The 15972-nt window shown below is 40.0% G+C and overlaps 1 protein-coding gene across 3 annotated transcripts in view; it reads right to left on the minus strand.

The window, feature by feature from the left end:
• The window catches only part of CPEB4 (cytoplasmic polyadenylation element binding protein 4), a 64379-nt gene extending 52128 nt beyond the window's left edge, over positions 1-12251 (minus strand). For 2 of the 3 annotated variants that reach the window (XM_027084267.1, XM_027084265.1), the window contains exon 1: positions 9755-12251. In XM_027084267.1, coding sequence (XP_026940068.1) covers positions 9755-10879 — 1125 coding nt within the window. In that variant the 5' untranslated portion in view covers positions 10880-12251. The remainder of the gene's footprint in view (positions 1-9754) is intronic. The other variant, XM_027084266.1, reaches the window with a different exon arrangement.
• Between the last annotated feature and the right edge of the window lie 3721 nt (positions 12252-15972).

Genomic DNA, 15972 nt, shown 5'->3' on the forward strand with positions numbered 1-15972 from the left:
GCTCATTTTCACCTTGCCTGGCAGAGGGAAATAATTAAAATCTAGTCCAAGACCTGCGTGTAAATCACCACTTAGAAGACAACTGATCTTGACACTGCATTGTCTCTGAACCTTGATTTCATCATGGAAATAAGGATCCCACCTCCCTTATAAAACTGGGGTGCGGAGAAATGAGACAAGGTCCGCACCACACCCGCCAGCTAGGAGATCCTCTCAATAAACATTCCCTCTGCCCCTTCTCTTTCTGGTAAAATGGCAAAAGAGCCCGAAACTAACATATTAAATTAGGTATTGTTTGTATCTGAATAATTCAGCTGTTCTCTGCTATTTCCCATAGCTCACTTTCATAGAGAAACAAAAAAGGGGAAAAAAAAGATATTTCCTACCTAATAAGCTATTTGGGGCAAGAGGTCATTAGTTCAGGAAAGTGGGAAGAGCTACTAAAACTAGGCCCTAAGGAATGAAGTCATTTAGACCCTCTGGCCATTCCTCTATCTTTGGCTGCTTACTGGCAGTCAGCAGTCCTCTGCTATACATCTGCTGGGCCTGATCAGGGTCCGGAGTCAGCAGAGAGAACGGTCACCCAAATACACAATCTTTATTCTTAAACTGAGGCTTGTATCCTATAACCCATAACATCCATAATGTCTCTTCTCTTTCATGAGCCTTGACAGCAACGTCAAAAGGCAGCCTGTGCCCAGTGTCGGCCTCTGGGCCCTCACAGCTCCCCCCGCCACATCCTTAGCTCTCCAGTCTCCGGAGCAGAAGGCACTTCTCAACACGCAGGCACAGAGCAAGAGGTCACCAGACTGTACAGTTCACGAGGACGAGCATGTCTGCCTTGGTCATGTACTCCTAGCACACAGTCCATTGAAAGCATCAAACATTTGTGGGTTGAAAAACAGCAAGAGATGAAAAAAATGTGATGCAGTCCAAAGGCCTGCAAAAGACCCCAAACCTTTAAATTTCCCTTTGGAAAAACAAAAACACATTAACAAACAAAAACACAACCAAAACACTCTCAGTCCTGTCCTGTTCTCTCTCCTTTTGGAGATCCTTCCCCCAAGTCCACAGAAGCCTGAACCCAGAAGAAGGCTGAAATGAAGAGAGGAAAACTGAACAATCTCCTCCCAAATTTGTGGTCATCAGCTGATGTTTTGGTGTCTTGTTGGATCTCTTTTTTTTTTTTTTTTTGACGGCCATGTGACCACCAGCACCCTTCTTGACCTAGAAGGGAGATGCGGCCAATAGTGGTTTCTTTAGAGATTAGCATCAGGTTGAGCAGTGAAACAGGCTGAGCAGGTACAACAGAAATGTGGGCCTTGCTTCAATTTCTCACTATCTTTCTTTAAAAAACAACTAGAAGATATTTTTGTATGTTTTTAAGGGGGAAAAAAAAGACTATCTTTTAGAGACACATACTAAACCATTTACAGATGAAATGATACAATACCTGGGAAATGCTTCAAAATAACATGAAAGCAGGAAGAGACAGTTAGGAAGATGGATGAAAGAGGACTGTCCAGGAGCTGATCATTGTTGGAAGCCAGGTGACATGTATGTACATGGGAATTTGCTATACACTACTCTATTATTGAATATGTTTAAACTTTTCCATAATAAGAAATGAAAAAGACTTGGGGGAAAAAACTTTATCCAAAGAGGAAACAAACAAACAAAAAAACCAGTTGGTCACTAAATTTTCCAGCAATGTTCAAGAAAATGGGAGCATCATCTGGGCTGACTCCCACTATTAAGTATTGAGTTTATTAAACAAAATTATAGTTCAGATTATAAAATTCTTCTTTAGAGTTAAACTCAAATTACCATATACCAGTTACACAATGGTTTTCACCTTTTAAGAATCTGTGCTATTTGCAAAATTTTGAATTAATATTTCTATTTGATGACTTTCTTATACCAAAAGAATCTTTTGGAAGCCAAATATTAGGCATATTTCATTTTACTTCAAAAACACTGGACAAAAGAAATGTGAAAATGAAGGATCAGGAAAGTTGAGGAGCTTGCCTTAGGTCACACAGCTAGTAAGTGGCAGAGCCATCCTTGAAACTCAGATCAACTCAGATCTGACTTCCATATGATAATTAGGAGGTTTTTCTGAGTAGCAACTGTTCTTACATTGTTTGGTTCTTTTTAAGGTTCTTAGAGACAGTAAGGCTACAGCAGTTATTTTACTGACTAGCACCAGATACATTCCTCAAAAACACCTGGGAAAACTATTATTAAAAGTATGTTGCATAACATTTAAATATAAATATGGCTTTAAAGTGTATAATACTGAGGAATTAACTATAACTTATTTTAGAGCTAAAAGCAAGCAATGACTGGGATATATCTGGTAAATATGCAGCAAATAGAAATTGCCCAATCTAAATACTCTACAATATGAAAAGTACTTCTTCAGCTTAAGACTTTAAACTTTAAAAATTCAGTTTGCAAACATGAGGGAGAACCTGTAAGTGACTGATGGAGTTTTTTTCCTTGACATGTAATGAGACCTAAATTCTGTGACCCACAGGCTAAAGTTTGCCTTTTGTAGTACCATTTTGTCACAGAACTTAAAAAAGCACATGTTGTGTACAGGTGTATATTTATAAATGTGACCATTAATAAAATATTTGGAACTGTCATTTACACTCTGTTTCTGTTATACCTAAAGTTGAACCTGTTAGTTTGCCTTGAAGTTTAAACAGCTCATGGATTAAAATGAAATATAACTATTGGGCTAGTTGCTAATTTGTTTACAATGATAAAAAATGCATGTTCAGTATCATTCAAAGATTAGCACAGGTCAGAAATACATTATGAATCAAATCAAAACAATTTTTATGAGATATCTACCTATGCCTAGTCCATAACATAGCAGGTACTCAATAAATATATGCTAAATAAATTAATTAAAATATAAAAAACAGAACTTAATTCCAGGATAAAAGCTAAAATATATTCAATTCAAATCTATGGCACCTTTTCCTGTCTTTTAATGAACAAAATCATAAATTCTTCATTAAAGTATGGTCTCCTTCTAAGTGTCCATTGACAGATGAAGGGATAAAGAAGATGTGGCACATATATACAATGGAATATTACTCAGCCATAAAAAGAAATGAAATTGAGTTATTTGTAGTGAGGTGGATGGACCTAGAGTCTGTCTTACAGAGTGAAGTAAGTCAGAAAGAGAAAAACAAATACCGTATGCTAACACATATATGGGACCTAAAAAAAAAAAAAAACAAAAAATGGTTCTGAAGAACCTGGGGGCAGGACAGGAATAAAGACGCAGACGTAGAGAATGGACTTGAGGACACAGGGAGGGGGAAGGGTAAGCTGGGACGAAGTGAGACTTATATATACTTATATATACTGCCAAATGTAAAACAGATAGCTAGAGGGAAGCAGCCGCGTAGCACAGGGAGATCAGCTTGGTGCTCTGTGACCACCTAGAGGGGTGGGATAGGGAGGGTGGGAGGGAGACACAAGAGAGAGGAGATATGGGGATATATGTATATGTATAGCTGATTCACTTTGTTATAAAGCAGAAACTAACACACCATTGTAAAGCAATTATACTCCAATAAAGATGTTTAAAAAAAAGTACAGTCTCCTTTAATGTATACAAAAACAATCAAATGTTCTAAATTTCTTAAAAATAGGCAAAATCTTTCAAACTACTGAAAGATGCAGGCTGCCAATGCTAATAAATGTTTAGGTATATAAACAATTATTAAAACTTCTCTTCGGGCTTCCCTGGTGGTGCAGTGGTTGAGAGTCCGCCTGCCGATGCAGGGGACACGGGTTCGTGCCCCGGTCCGGGAAGATCCCACATGCCGCGGAGCGGCTAGGCCCGTGAGCCATGGCTGCTGAGCCTGAGCGTCTGGAGCCTGTGCTCCGCAATAGGAGAGCCCACGACAGTGAGAGGCCCGCGTACCGCAAAAAAAAAAAAAAAACTTCTCTTCAAGAAAACTGATAATTCTGCTAAATGTTTTATCTGTCCTGGGTTGCATCTAGCTTATTTAAAAGTAGTACTCTGAGAAGTGGAGCATATATGATAAGACAAGCAAAACTAAGGACTGCTCAAAATCTTTCATAGATACCCAAGCTTTTTGTAGTTATTTTAATTTCCTGATTTTACTCAATATTAGAGATTTTAATTTTATTTTAAACAAAAAAATGTAAGCTACCTAATACGGCCACATATTTAAAGTACCTTAGAATAACCCTTCACTGCCAGGTCTGTGTTCTCAAATTTAAGTGACTTGCTCAAGGTCACACAGCTAACTAGAGTTCAGATCAAACGTAAGTCTGTTTGGATCCAGGGCCTGTGCTTCAGTCTACTATATTTTTGGCCTCACACAATAGCCTTTCTCAGTAATTATCCAAGTGTTAGCTTCAGAAATTGATTAAAAATAGGATCTATATAGATCTTTTATCTTTCTATTGAGAATTTTCTGAAAACCTTAAAGTGTAACTCCTTCTGTTCCAATATTATACAATAGGATGAGAATCTACGCTAACTTTGAAGTAAAAAATTCTATACTGCTATAAATTTATCATGGTAAAAATATACTTCAATTTCCTCAAGAACAATTTTGTTTGAACAATTAAATACAAAATGACTTTTGTCAGGAAAAATTAAAATGAATGCTCATGTTACAAGCTCCCTGCCTTAAATAGAAATATATTATCTCATCTGTGATGGGACCAAAAACTGAGGCAAAATATAGTGCTGAAAAAATGTGATAATGGAAGCTCAAGCTTATTTTCCTTAATAGAAAGAGCAAAAAAGTCGTAAGGAAAATAGATTTAGACTGTAAAATTCAAAATAGGCATATGTTAACTTTAAGACTACTTTTCCATTTCTTTCTCGTGAACACCAACAAAAATTATTCTCAAAAGCATAAACTTATGAACTAAATAACATCTTTCTAGTTGCAACTAGCAACAAGCACATTCACTAGGCTTGCAATAACCAGGTTTTTCCTGAAAGATGTTGGAACAGTGTGTTGATCATATTCCATGGCTTCCCTGAAGACACATCAAAAAATAATCAAAAAACTACCCTGCCCAAGTTTCAATTCCATCAGAAAAGCAATTAAACCTAGTTAAAAGGCTTTCTACAAAAAGGTGTAAAATGGTATCTGGTAAGCTTTTCCCAAACTTTTCCAATATTTCAATTCTGCTGGAAGCAGAACCATCCAACCCATACCTTACAGTTAAAAAAAATTACTTTCCCATCTTCTAATATAGATTAATACAAAGTCAAAGAAAATGTTTCCTATATCCCTTGGGACTATATGAGAAAACAAAAAATGTAAGAACGTTGCACTTTAGGTAATTTTAATATTGATAATTCACCATGACTTTCAGACCCGAAGCGATGCAGTAACTTTCTGTTTTCAGATATAAGATGCCATATATAATTTTGAGGATCAATAAACTGAAAACACAAGGGGAGTTATTAAAGTAACATAAATTATTTGCCTGGTTAAGACAACTTAACAAATCCATGGTGACCAAGTAAGAGCAAATGGGCTCCAAATCCTAAAATGTCTCCCTATCAATCAAGTTTTAGGATCATCTTTGTAACAGATTTTGTCTCCCCCCTTTCCTTTTTCTTTTCTTTTTTTTTTTTTTCTTTTTGGTCTTCTTCTTGGTTCTTAGCTAATGGAGATGGGGGCATAACTGAGCTGAATATAAGAGAGTACTAGGATATATAGCATACAATTCTCCTTTACATTCCTGTAAGGACAGAAGATCTAGGCACCCCTCCAAAGAACTGCTATATTCAAATTAATTACTGGCAGGTGCCCCAATATATTATTTGGTTTGGACATCAGGATTCCAGGATGTGTTTGGCAGGATGGGTAGGATTTTCCTCCCCTTAATGTAAGGGTCAAATCATGCCTTTAGTCACATAAACATGGCCCTTGTTTCTTCATTTTGAAATTAAGACAATAAAACTAAGCCTCATAGGGTTGAGAAATCCTATACATGAAGTGAGATAACATATGTGAAAGCACGTAGCTCAGTACCTAGTATATAGTACGTACTAAAATCAAACAAAAAAATATTGATTTGAATATTATTTGTTTAATATTTTAAAGTTGACAAATAAATATATTCTATTATTTTCCACTTTTCAAAACTTTATAATCAGCTTTTAATCATCAGGTATCAATGATTCACTGTTAAAATTTTTCTCTCATCTTACACGTTTCCGGGAGGCATTTACCGCTGCCCCCATCTGTAACATGTCTATGTGAAAAGACACTGTAGTATAATGGTTAAAAGCCAAATCTCATGTGTGAATAGTAATAATAACAATAATAATTTCTACTTCATAGGATTGTTGAATGAAGTAAATGAGTTAATACATGTAAAACACTTAGACTATCAAAGGCATGTTAGCTATTATTAAATACATATTAGTTTAGTTGTATCTGAAAACTGGATTTCAGGCATGTTATCTGCATCCACATAATGAAAACTTTAAGCTAAGCAAAAATAACTTAGAAACAAATTTTAATACAAAGAAAATCCCAAAATATAATGCCTGTCATATCAGTTATTTAGAGGATTATTCACATATTTGGAATCTTTGCTCCTGCTCCATAAATATGGGTAAAAGAGAAGGTTAAGATTGGCCCCCAAAATTAATTTAAAATGTCATCATGAATTTTAATTCACTGTATGTACCCAAACCTAAATTAAACAAATGTAAAAACCATTCTGATTCATTTCAAATTAAAATAAACACTGCCCAGTATTAGTTACATTTCAGGTAAATTATTTCCTTTTAATATAATAATTCCATGCTAGCCTTTGATTGAATGCCAATATTATAATATAGCCATGTAAATTCTATCCTGTAATTTCTGTGGTAAATTTTAAGATCTCTCTATAACACCTAAGGAATGCTTTCTAAAAGCAACGGAAATTGAATTACTAATCTATAAAATGTCTTTCCTAAAATTAATAGTGTTTAAGGCAATAAATTTAAATAAGATAGCAGTGTTTAGAAAAAAGTATGGACTGTGATTGCAGCAGTTTAAATTTCACAGTAGCTTGCTTTAGAATCATAAGGAACTTAGGAATCACCTAGGTCACCACCACCCCCAATTTTATGAAGAAACTGAGGTCCCCAAATGCTATGACACTGATAGGGCCAAGACCACAACCTAGGTGTCTGGGCTCCCAGTCAAATAAATGTTTCTTCAAATCTTTTCATATCAGATTTAACCAAGTAATTCATATCAACTCAAAACAGTATTTTTTGCCAAAAAATTATTCAAAAGAATAATTCTCTAAAACACACACACACAGAACTGCATTCATTTAAGTAAGCACCACGGTACTCAGTTTACTAACTTCTTATATTTTCAAAACCCTATTAGGAATTTCTTGTCATAAAGATTCTTTTCAAATCACTTATTTTTATTGTGACTTACAACTCAACCCAATGCTTGCTCTCAGCTCCCCATCTCCCAACCTCTCTCTTTCTCTCTCTTCACTCTCTCACACACAGAAATATACACACTCTCCTAAAAATGGTGGGGATGGTGAACAGAAAGCAACAACTTAGTTTCTAATCCTACCAAATTTCAGCCAGGTATATTGACTCATCCATTTTCCATTCTCAGCATAACAGACAACAATTCTAAGGGAAGAGTTAGTTTCTAACAGTATCTTTTAGTATCAATCTTAGTCTACTATTATTTCATACACCAGCTTAATCTCTAAGAAACCATCTGATTAAAAAAATTTCACATGTTAAACACATCCCATTAGCTCCATAAAAATATTAATAATGTGCATATACATATAGTTTATACATTTTCTGAAATTTTTATTTTTCTCAAAGCAAACCTTTATCAAAAGTCAGTAAACTGAGAATGGAAAACAAACTATGAGGTCACATAAATTCATTCTGTCACTTTATAAGTAGCAAAATAGAAAAGAAAAGTATTTTTAATTCTGAGCCAATCTTAACCCAGTTAAAATGTTGAGAATGCCGTCTTAGATTTTTTCAATTAGGAATATATAAATAATTCATAAAAGTTACCTTTGCATTATATTTCCCTTAAATTTATGTTCAAAGGAATATCAAAACCAACTTTTTAAAAACAGACTTCATGGGATTGCCAATGTCTTCAACAGCCTTTCACCTGACCACTAAAGCATGATAATTGCTCTCTTCAGTTTGAGTAAAAACCCGTTCTAAAAACAAAAGCCAACAGCTTTTTTTATACCTGGGCAAAAAAATTATTGAAAAAAAATTTTTTTAACTACATTTCACCAAATATTTTAAGATACATCCTAATCATTATACCTGAATCCTTAGAGAAGGGATATTTAATTCCTTGGAATGACACAGGGTTCTCTTAGCAAACTTCCCCTCCCTCTGAGCAAATTATTAATTAAAACAGATAATTCTACTTGTGTTGACATCATATATGGAGACATTGCAATTATTTTGAAATCTGTCTGAGCCTTTGCCGAAAGATCTCTAAAATAACCCTCTAGATATAGCACATGTGTATGCCTACACATGTATGTAGCATTTTTTAATCCTTGCTTTTTAACCTAGAGTTTGTACTCTTACCAGCTGTGTGCTCTTGGGCAAGTTATTATATCTTGCTGATACTCAATTTTCTCATCTCTAAAATGGGGATAATAACAGAACTTATCTTGTGGGGTTTGTTCTGAGGACTGATTCAATGTTAGCTTAAAACCCATATAAATTTCCTAAACACATATAAATGATCATACCCCCAAAGTATACAAATTTAGTGGGGCATCTGACGTTCAGTTAACTATGAAATTCCCTTTATCCTATGTCTATCAACTAGACTGGCTGCTCATTAATTAAAAAACATGAAACAATGTGACTCTTGCAGAATAAGGATACACTGGTGGCAAGAAAGACAAGTGATCTTTGCCTGGGTCTATTTTTAGGAATGGTTTAATTATCTACACCCCCAGTGTTAACACGGGAAAATAAACAAATGGGTGAAAGGCATCATAAAAGACTCACTCTGAGATCAACAGTTTCATAGTATGCAAAAATAATTGGGTAATTGGGGATGAAGAAAATATTTAGATCATTTCTCTAGCAGTCCTTACTGACACAAGGCAGGCCAGAATTTGCAAAAAGGTTTAACAGGAATTGCCGAATTGATGAATTCAAACTGTTCAGACCGCAGGGTTCAGAGAGGTTTCAGGTTTAAAATATAACCAGTGAGAAAACTATAATTCAATAGCTGGTTTTCAGTGAATCACTACCTTACAGCGGACAAAAATTAATTTGCGAGGTTATATAGTTATGCAAACGGGTAGAAAATGCTCATCAGTTTCCACAATGAAATATATTTATATCTACATTATTTATTCTCACTTAAATAAGTAGGGAAAAACCAACCACGATTCTCTTGTCAGGCTAGAAAGGTATTACAGTTAATAATCATGACATCACTAGCTACCTGGTATTCATAATTATGATAATTTATACGATCATCTAGGGGAAGATAACAATTAGAAATTTACCAAAAAAAAAGCTGAATATTTTGTTCCAAATTATACTCCTCTCCTGCCAAAATCATGTCTGGTAATTAACTCATTTTCTAAGAAGAGCTCTGATATGAATACAGACAATTCAAACTCTCTTCGTTACATAGATATTACACCCTGCCGTTTCCTTATTTCATCTTAATCTATTAATGGAACATAATCTTACCGGAAAAGGAAAAATGTTGTCAGCCCTGTTCAAGCTATCTTCCATCCAGGATTTAGGAGCAAAGGCAGAGCTGGGGCGAGCGTACTTCTGGAGCTGAATATGATTGCTTGCAAAATTTTTCTTCAAAGGCGAGATGGAGTTCAGGGGCGTTATTCCTCCATTCAGCCCTCTGCGGTGATCTCGGCCTTGGGAACCTCCCCAGCCACCATATCCACCACCTCCTGGGCTCCAGGAAGAAGACGGTGTAGGAGAGGGGCTCTGGTAGCTGCTCCATGGAGAGGGGGGCTTGTTAAGATTATTCGCCAAATGAGGCAGCTGGTTAAAAGCAGCATTTCTATGTGTGAAAGGTGGGGGATGGGGACTGGCAGGAGACCTCCTTTGCTGCTGATGCTGGCTGTGATGATGCTGGAAATGAGGGTGATGGGGGTGGTGCTGTGAGAGAGGCCCGATCTGAGGAGAGAAACTGCCTCCAAAGCCAGGGCTGACATGATGGGGAAAATTTTGAAACAACAGAGCACCGTTATTAGCCGAAGCAGCCGGGACCCCTCCCTGGTGAAAGAAACTTGCATCTTCATTGATGATTGTAGAGGAAGAAGGCGCTATCGCTGCTGACCAGTTACTGAAACCAGTAAGAGACGACGCGCTAGATGTCAAGGGTTGGGTTGAAGTACCTAGCCCCGTGGCTTCTTGATAATCAAACCCTGTCAACACTGGTGATTCGATTCTTATTTTCTCCTTCCCGTTGCCGTTTTCTGAAGAATTGTCCCCTTGATTTTCTTCAGATTTTGCCTTCTCAGTTTCAGGCAGTATTCCAGCTTCCTGACCTGGACTGGGGGAGAGCTGCTGCTTTTCTAAAGGGTCTTGCTGTTCCTGTTGCTGACTTTTTGCCTTTTCTGATCCCAAGATCTCATCCTGAATGTTATGGGTAGCCGGGGCAGGAAAGAGCCAAGCTGACCCGGCACTGCTGCCATTGGCAGCTGTGTTATTATTTATAAAAGCAGCGGGGCTGGGGGTGGCATTTTGGTGATGGTGTGGAGGCTGCAGATGTGGATGGAATCTGACTGGAAAAGCAGATTTATTCCCAGTATTGCTTTGCACTAGCACTCCAAACCCGTAATCCCCCATTTATTATTTTTAGGCTCAGAATCTTATGATAAAAAAAAACAACAACCTGATGTCTCACGCCTTTGTATCCTCTACCCCAAATTTAAGTTGCTTGTTTGAAATGTCTTATTTTTAGCTAGCTCAAAGATCGCAGCTTATCACCCTAAATAGTTCAGATTTGGAATTCTGGTCTCTGAAAGAAAAAAACTAAAAAAAAAAAAAAAGGTCTTAAAACATTGACATGAATCCAACTTATTCTAGGAGGGAATAAAAACGAAGAGGGTAAAAATCAAGTCTTTGGTTAGTAAAATAGGCGCTTTCTTTTTCCAAAGGAAAACGTACATGAATGACAAAAACACAGCTTCTCAAGCATCTATGGATGTAGAAGAATAAGCATTGCGCGGAGTAAAAATATATATATATATAATTTAACAATCACATATGGTCTTCTTCAGCAGTTTAGATTCACTCACATAAAAATTAGAATAGGGCTAAGGGGAGAATACGTTCTTTTCTTGGCAGCTTGGTTAAAAAAAATCAGGAATAATTTAAGAACATTATATATTATATATTTATATATATAGATTATATTAGGTTATTTGGGGTGGGAGGCGAATTCCTGGTTGCGGGAGAGGAAATCAGCATTGACTAATGGAAAGATGATTGCAGGGAAGTTTCTGCTGTTCCTGGTCCTGTTTCTGATCTTTCACGGGGTGTAGTTTTGGCCTCTGGGGCTGTTCCTGAAGCTCTGGGTGCAGATCTTGCTGCGGTCGCTGTTCCTGGGGCTCCCCCCGGCCTCCTCTCCCCCATGAAATGGGTTGGAAACACCCGTTTCTGCCTCTTGGGGGTGTCGCGATCAGGACGTATTAGAGAGACTCGACGAGGACAAGCTGGCGGCCCCGGGGTGCGGGGACCAAGGGGTCGACCTGGAAGGTCCTGCGGTTTCGGCCTCTAGCCCTCTCTGCGGCTCCGGGGTTTTTTTCCCTCATGGGACCCAGGGGCGGTTTGTTCAGTTCTCTCAGTTCGATTCTCCGCAGGGGGGAAAAAAGAGGAAAAATAGGAAAACCCCACCAGCGTAGTTACTCTAAAAGAGAAGGGCCTTCCCCCCTTTGCTCGCTCTCTCTCTTTTTTCCCCCAGATTTTTTTAAAAACTGTAATTTAGAAGGCTTTTGTTTCTCCTCACGGTTGCTGGGCCGTCGTCGCCGCCGCCGTCGCTTTACCCCGGTCCCGCAGTCCCCGCTGTCGTAGTTGCGGACTCCGCCTGGCTCTTCTTCTCTCCTCCTTCCTCCTCTGCTGTCGCCGCTGCCACCGCCTCCCGGTGCCCGGGTTCAGCAGCCGCGGCTGAGTCCTTCTCCTTAGGACCGAGCCGAGTGAAATGACAACCAGCTGGAAAGACCGAGAGACACTTCCGGTTCGAAGAGGGAGGGGTGGGTTAGCGCAGACACCCCGCCCACCTGCCGAAAAGCCAATCAGCTGCTAGAATTCAGATTAGGCCACACCCCTCGGCTCAGGCGCCCTCCCAGGAAGGTCGAAAAGTTATCTCGAGAGACGCCCCTTCCGTCTGCGCCTCGCCCAGTGAGGCCTGGCGCCTGGAACCCGCTCCCCCGATCCAGAGTGAGCGCAACTGGTCGCCATCTTTAGTGTGGGCAAAGGGCTCCTGCGCTGTTTATCTCGCCTAACCACGCTCTGCAGGAGGAGTATAGCGGGACGCGTGGAAGAGAACGGATTCCTCTAGCACTGCGGTAAAGAGTCCAGGTGTGGGAGATCGGTGGGGCAACCCCTGAAACCGCGGATGAACGGGAGGACTGCCCATAGTAAACGTGGTTCCCCAGGCATCACGTGCTTTGACCGGAGCTCCTCCCCAGAGGGATCTGGAAGAGGAGGCGGGTTTTCCCGGCAGCTGTGCGGTGCCTGGAGTTGCGTATGTCCTTGTCCTGAATGTAGACCTCACGCGGGACTCTCCTTTCACCTTCCATTCCCCCACCCCCACTCCTCCTGCTTAGTTTAGGCTCCCGTCTGGTGCAGTCTCAGGCACAAAGATACAGCTGCTGTAAACGTCTGTGGCTGAGCCCTCATTCCCATCCGGCTCTAGTGCACCCTTCTCGCTTACTAGAGGGACATTTCCAAAACGAAAAGCTTGTTAGGGTCCTCACCTGCTCAGACCTCTCTGCGACTGCCCACTACCTCCTTGAAAAAGACCAAACTTTTTAGTCTGGTGTTCAAGGCTTTTCCACTCTGGGGGCAGTATATCTTAACACCTCGTCTCCCTCCAACCGCCTCACGCCAAGGTGCTCCAAATATAATCTCAGCGCCTTTTAACCTTCCCTTTCCTCACTTCTCCACCTGGTAAACTCCTATTTAGTTTTAGGAATCGGTTCAAAAGCTGCCAACTCTGTCTTCCGAGCTCCCTCTTAACGAACGTCCATGGCCCAGTGTACATCTCATGCTTCTTTATCACCCTCTATTGTAATGGTTGCTTATGTCTCCTGGACCTGTGGTCAACTGTGGGCTCTTTGAGGAGGGAATCTTGTAGATAGGAGTCATCAGTGAATGAATGCTGAAGAAATGAGTGAACAAACCAACTACAATGAAATCTTTCCTGAATGACAGTCCCTTTTCCAAATCTGAATAATTTCATTCCTTATGCCATTTGGTTTGGGACTCACATCTCTCAAACTTTAATCATTTAGATTGTTCATTTGCTGCTCAAGGGCTCCATGTCTTGTTCATATTTGTACGTTCTCACCACTATGACCACCATCAGGACCTAGATTAATGCCTTGCTCTCAGCACTCGCTCTAAAGATGTTGAATAAGTGAGTGTTTTCCTTTAGTAGAAAACGAGAAATGAAAAGAAATCAGAGGAGAGCCACGAGTGACTATGGCAAGAGTCGGGAATAAAAAAGGGAGAGATCAAAGACTTTTAAGAAGAATCTCATGAAAAAAGGTGGCTTCCATTTCATTTCCCTAGCCTTTCTTCAATGACCCCAACTTCTGCTGTTTAAGTTTGTCAATCCTCCCATACTTCCATGTAGAACACCTGTTTGGGACCTTAATCGGTGATTTTTTTGTCTTTTCATTGTGCCATGAACATGAGTCTTGTCTCTGTAACTCTACTTTGAGTTCCTTAAGTGTTAGGGATTGGGTCTGATTCTGCTGTTTATTCCCCACAACTGGACATACCTTGAGACTTAGCTGGTTCAGTTAGGTGTCACTTCCTCCAAAATGAGTTCCCTGACTGCTCCTTTTTGTAGCATCTTACAGATTCCTCTCATTTACTCACTGCTGGTTGTCAGTGAGTTAGTTTTTTCACGAGCAGAGCTTGTGTCTGATTTATCTGTGTGTCCCCAGTGGCCATCAGAGGGTCTGGCACAGAGCAGACTCAGGACATGTTTATCGAATGAATGAATGAGTGAATCTTCAATGTCCAGTAGATGGTTGAGGGTCTTTTGGGGCTGCCAATTCTTAGTGACTAAACTGGCTGCCATATTTGAAGGAAAGAGGGCTATCTTTAGAACCAAACAGGTAATTTGAATTCCAGATCTGCTACATCCTAGTTGTAGAGCTCTGGGCATCACCACTACAAGCCCCTGGTTCCTCATAGATAAAATGTGAATGATATTCCTCCCTGGCTAGGAGGTGGTAAATTACATGAGATACAAGTGAAGTGCTGGGCTCATAAGAGGTTTCAAAAATGTCAGTTCCTCATTAACGTATGAAGCGCAGAGAACCACTTCTCAAGTGCCTTTTGCCTAGAAGCTGCATGCATGAGTGAATCCAGGAACCTATGTTGGTTTGTAGAGGGAGGAGACACACCAGAGCCATAGTCAGGGTGCTGCTAGGTCAGCCTGATCTTTCAAGGCTAAATCAAGCATGGGCAGTAGGTTTGGGCTGGGCTGAAGCTAAAATGATCTCTGCAGACATCAGGTTCCTGGCTAGGGATTAGGAGCATGGGAGAAGGAAGCGGGAAGCAATTCTCTTGAGTCAGTTGCCTACTCAGAAACCCAGGATACCCAGCTCAGGGCTGCCCTCCTTGAAAACATTCTGGCCTCAGAAACTGTCCCAGGTAACCATGACAACAATTCAGCAGCTCTATTTAGGATTTCCAAAGAGATCAACAGTTGCAGATGAGTGCTGGCTTGAACACTTTGCTGGCAGAAGAGAGCACCTCCCATGAAACATGCTCACTGGGAAGCCTCCAGGTTGCAGAGAAAGCAAGCTCTCCCTGGACATTAAGGTGCTACCAGATTTTTTTTTTTTAATTAAAAAGATTTTTTTTAAAACCCTCCCTCCCTGTCCATTAAGGGCTGACACACCTTCAGAAAAGTTGTAGGCTAGTGAATGGACCCTGCTGGCTACAGCCCAGCCCCCTCTGGGGTTTGAGGTCAACCACACCCCAAAGTCGGAGCCTCCCAGGAAGCAGGGCCCTAATATTTCCTTCATCAGCCTCTCTTAAAGCTTGGCAGGCAATATAAATCTCACCTCATAATCACACAGAGTGAACTCTTCCCCATGCTAGCTAATGTCCTCCACCACTGCCCTTGAAGCACACACTGTCTTCTCCCAACAGCACACACCCAAGCTCCCCAGGGGCCTGTCTAATGACTTTAGCAATCAGGGCCACCACCCATCGTTGCCCAGGTTGTGCACTGTGCAACTCCATAAGGCACCACAGACTATGATGTGAATACCCATCCCCCTGTTGCACAATGCAGTGGCCCTGCTTTGGTTCATTTCCATGAGACACCGAGGCACATTATGGAAATATGACACTCATACACAAAGCCACCAGATACTACCATAAATTACATGAACACATGCTCATCACATGGAGAAATATGTAAAGCAGTTGATCTTTTTAGATTTGGTGGCCCAGGAGCTTTCTCTAATGGAACTGAAGGACACCGTGTCCTTGGTGTTGTTTTGGGTAGGGAGCTGTAGTGAGAAGACAAGTCCGGGCACGTACATGGTCCAGTCCCCTAAGAGATTAATACCCAGCAGTTATTTTGCTTAGCAGCGTTAATAAGGATTCTAACATAGTAGAGGAATATATATGTTACGGAAACGAAAAACATATAATATTAATATTCAAAAGCAGGTCTTGTGAAGGTAGGG

Source organism: Aethalodelphis obliquidens, unplaced genomic scaffold (assembly GCF_003676395.1).
Source record: "Aethalodelphis obliquidens isolate GAN/ISIS:26980383/991018 unplaced genomic scaffold, ASM367639v1 scaffold52, whole genome shotgun sequence".
Taxonomy (NCBI): domain Eukaryota; kingdom Metazoa; phylum Chordata; class Mammalia; order Artiodactyla; family Delphinidae; genus Aethalodelphis; species Aethalodelphis obliquidens.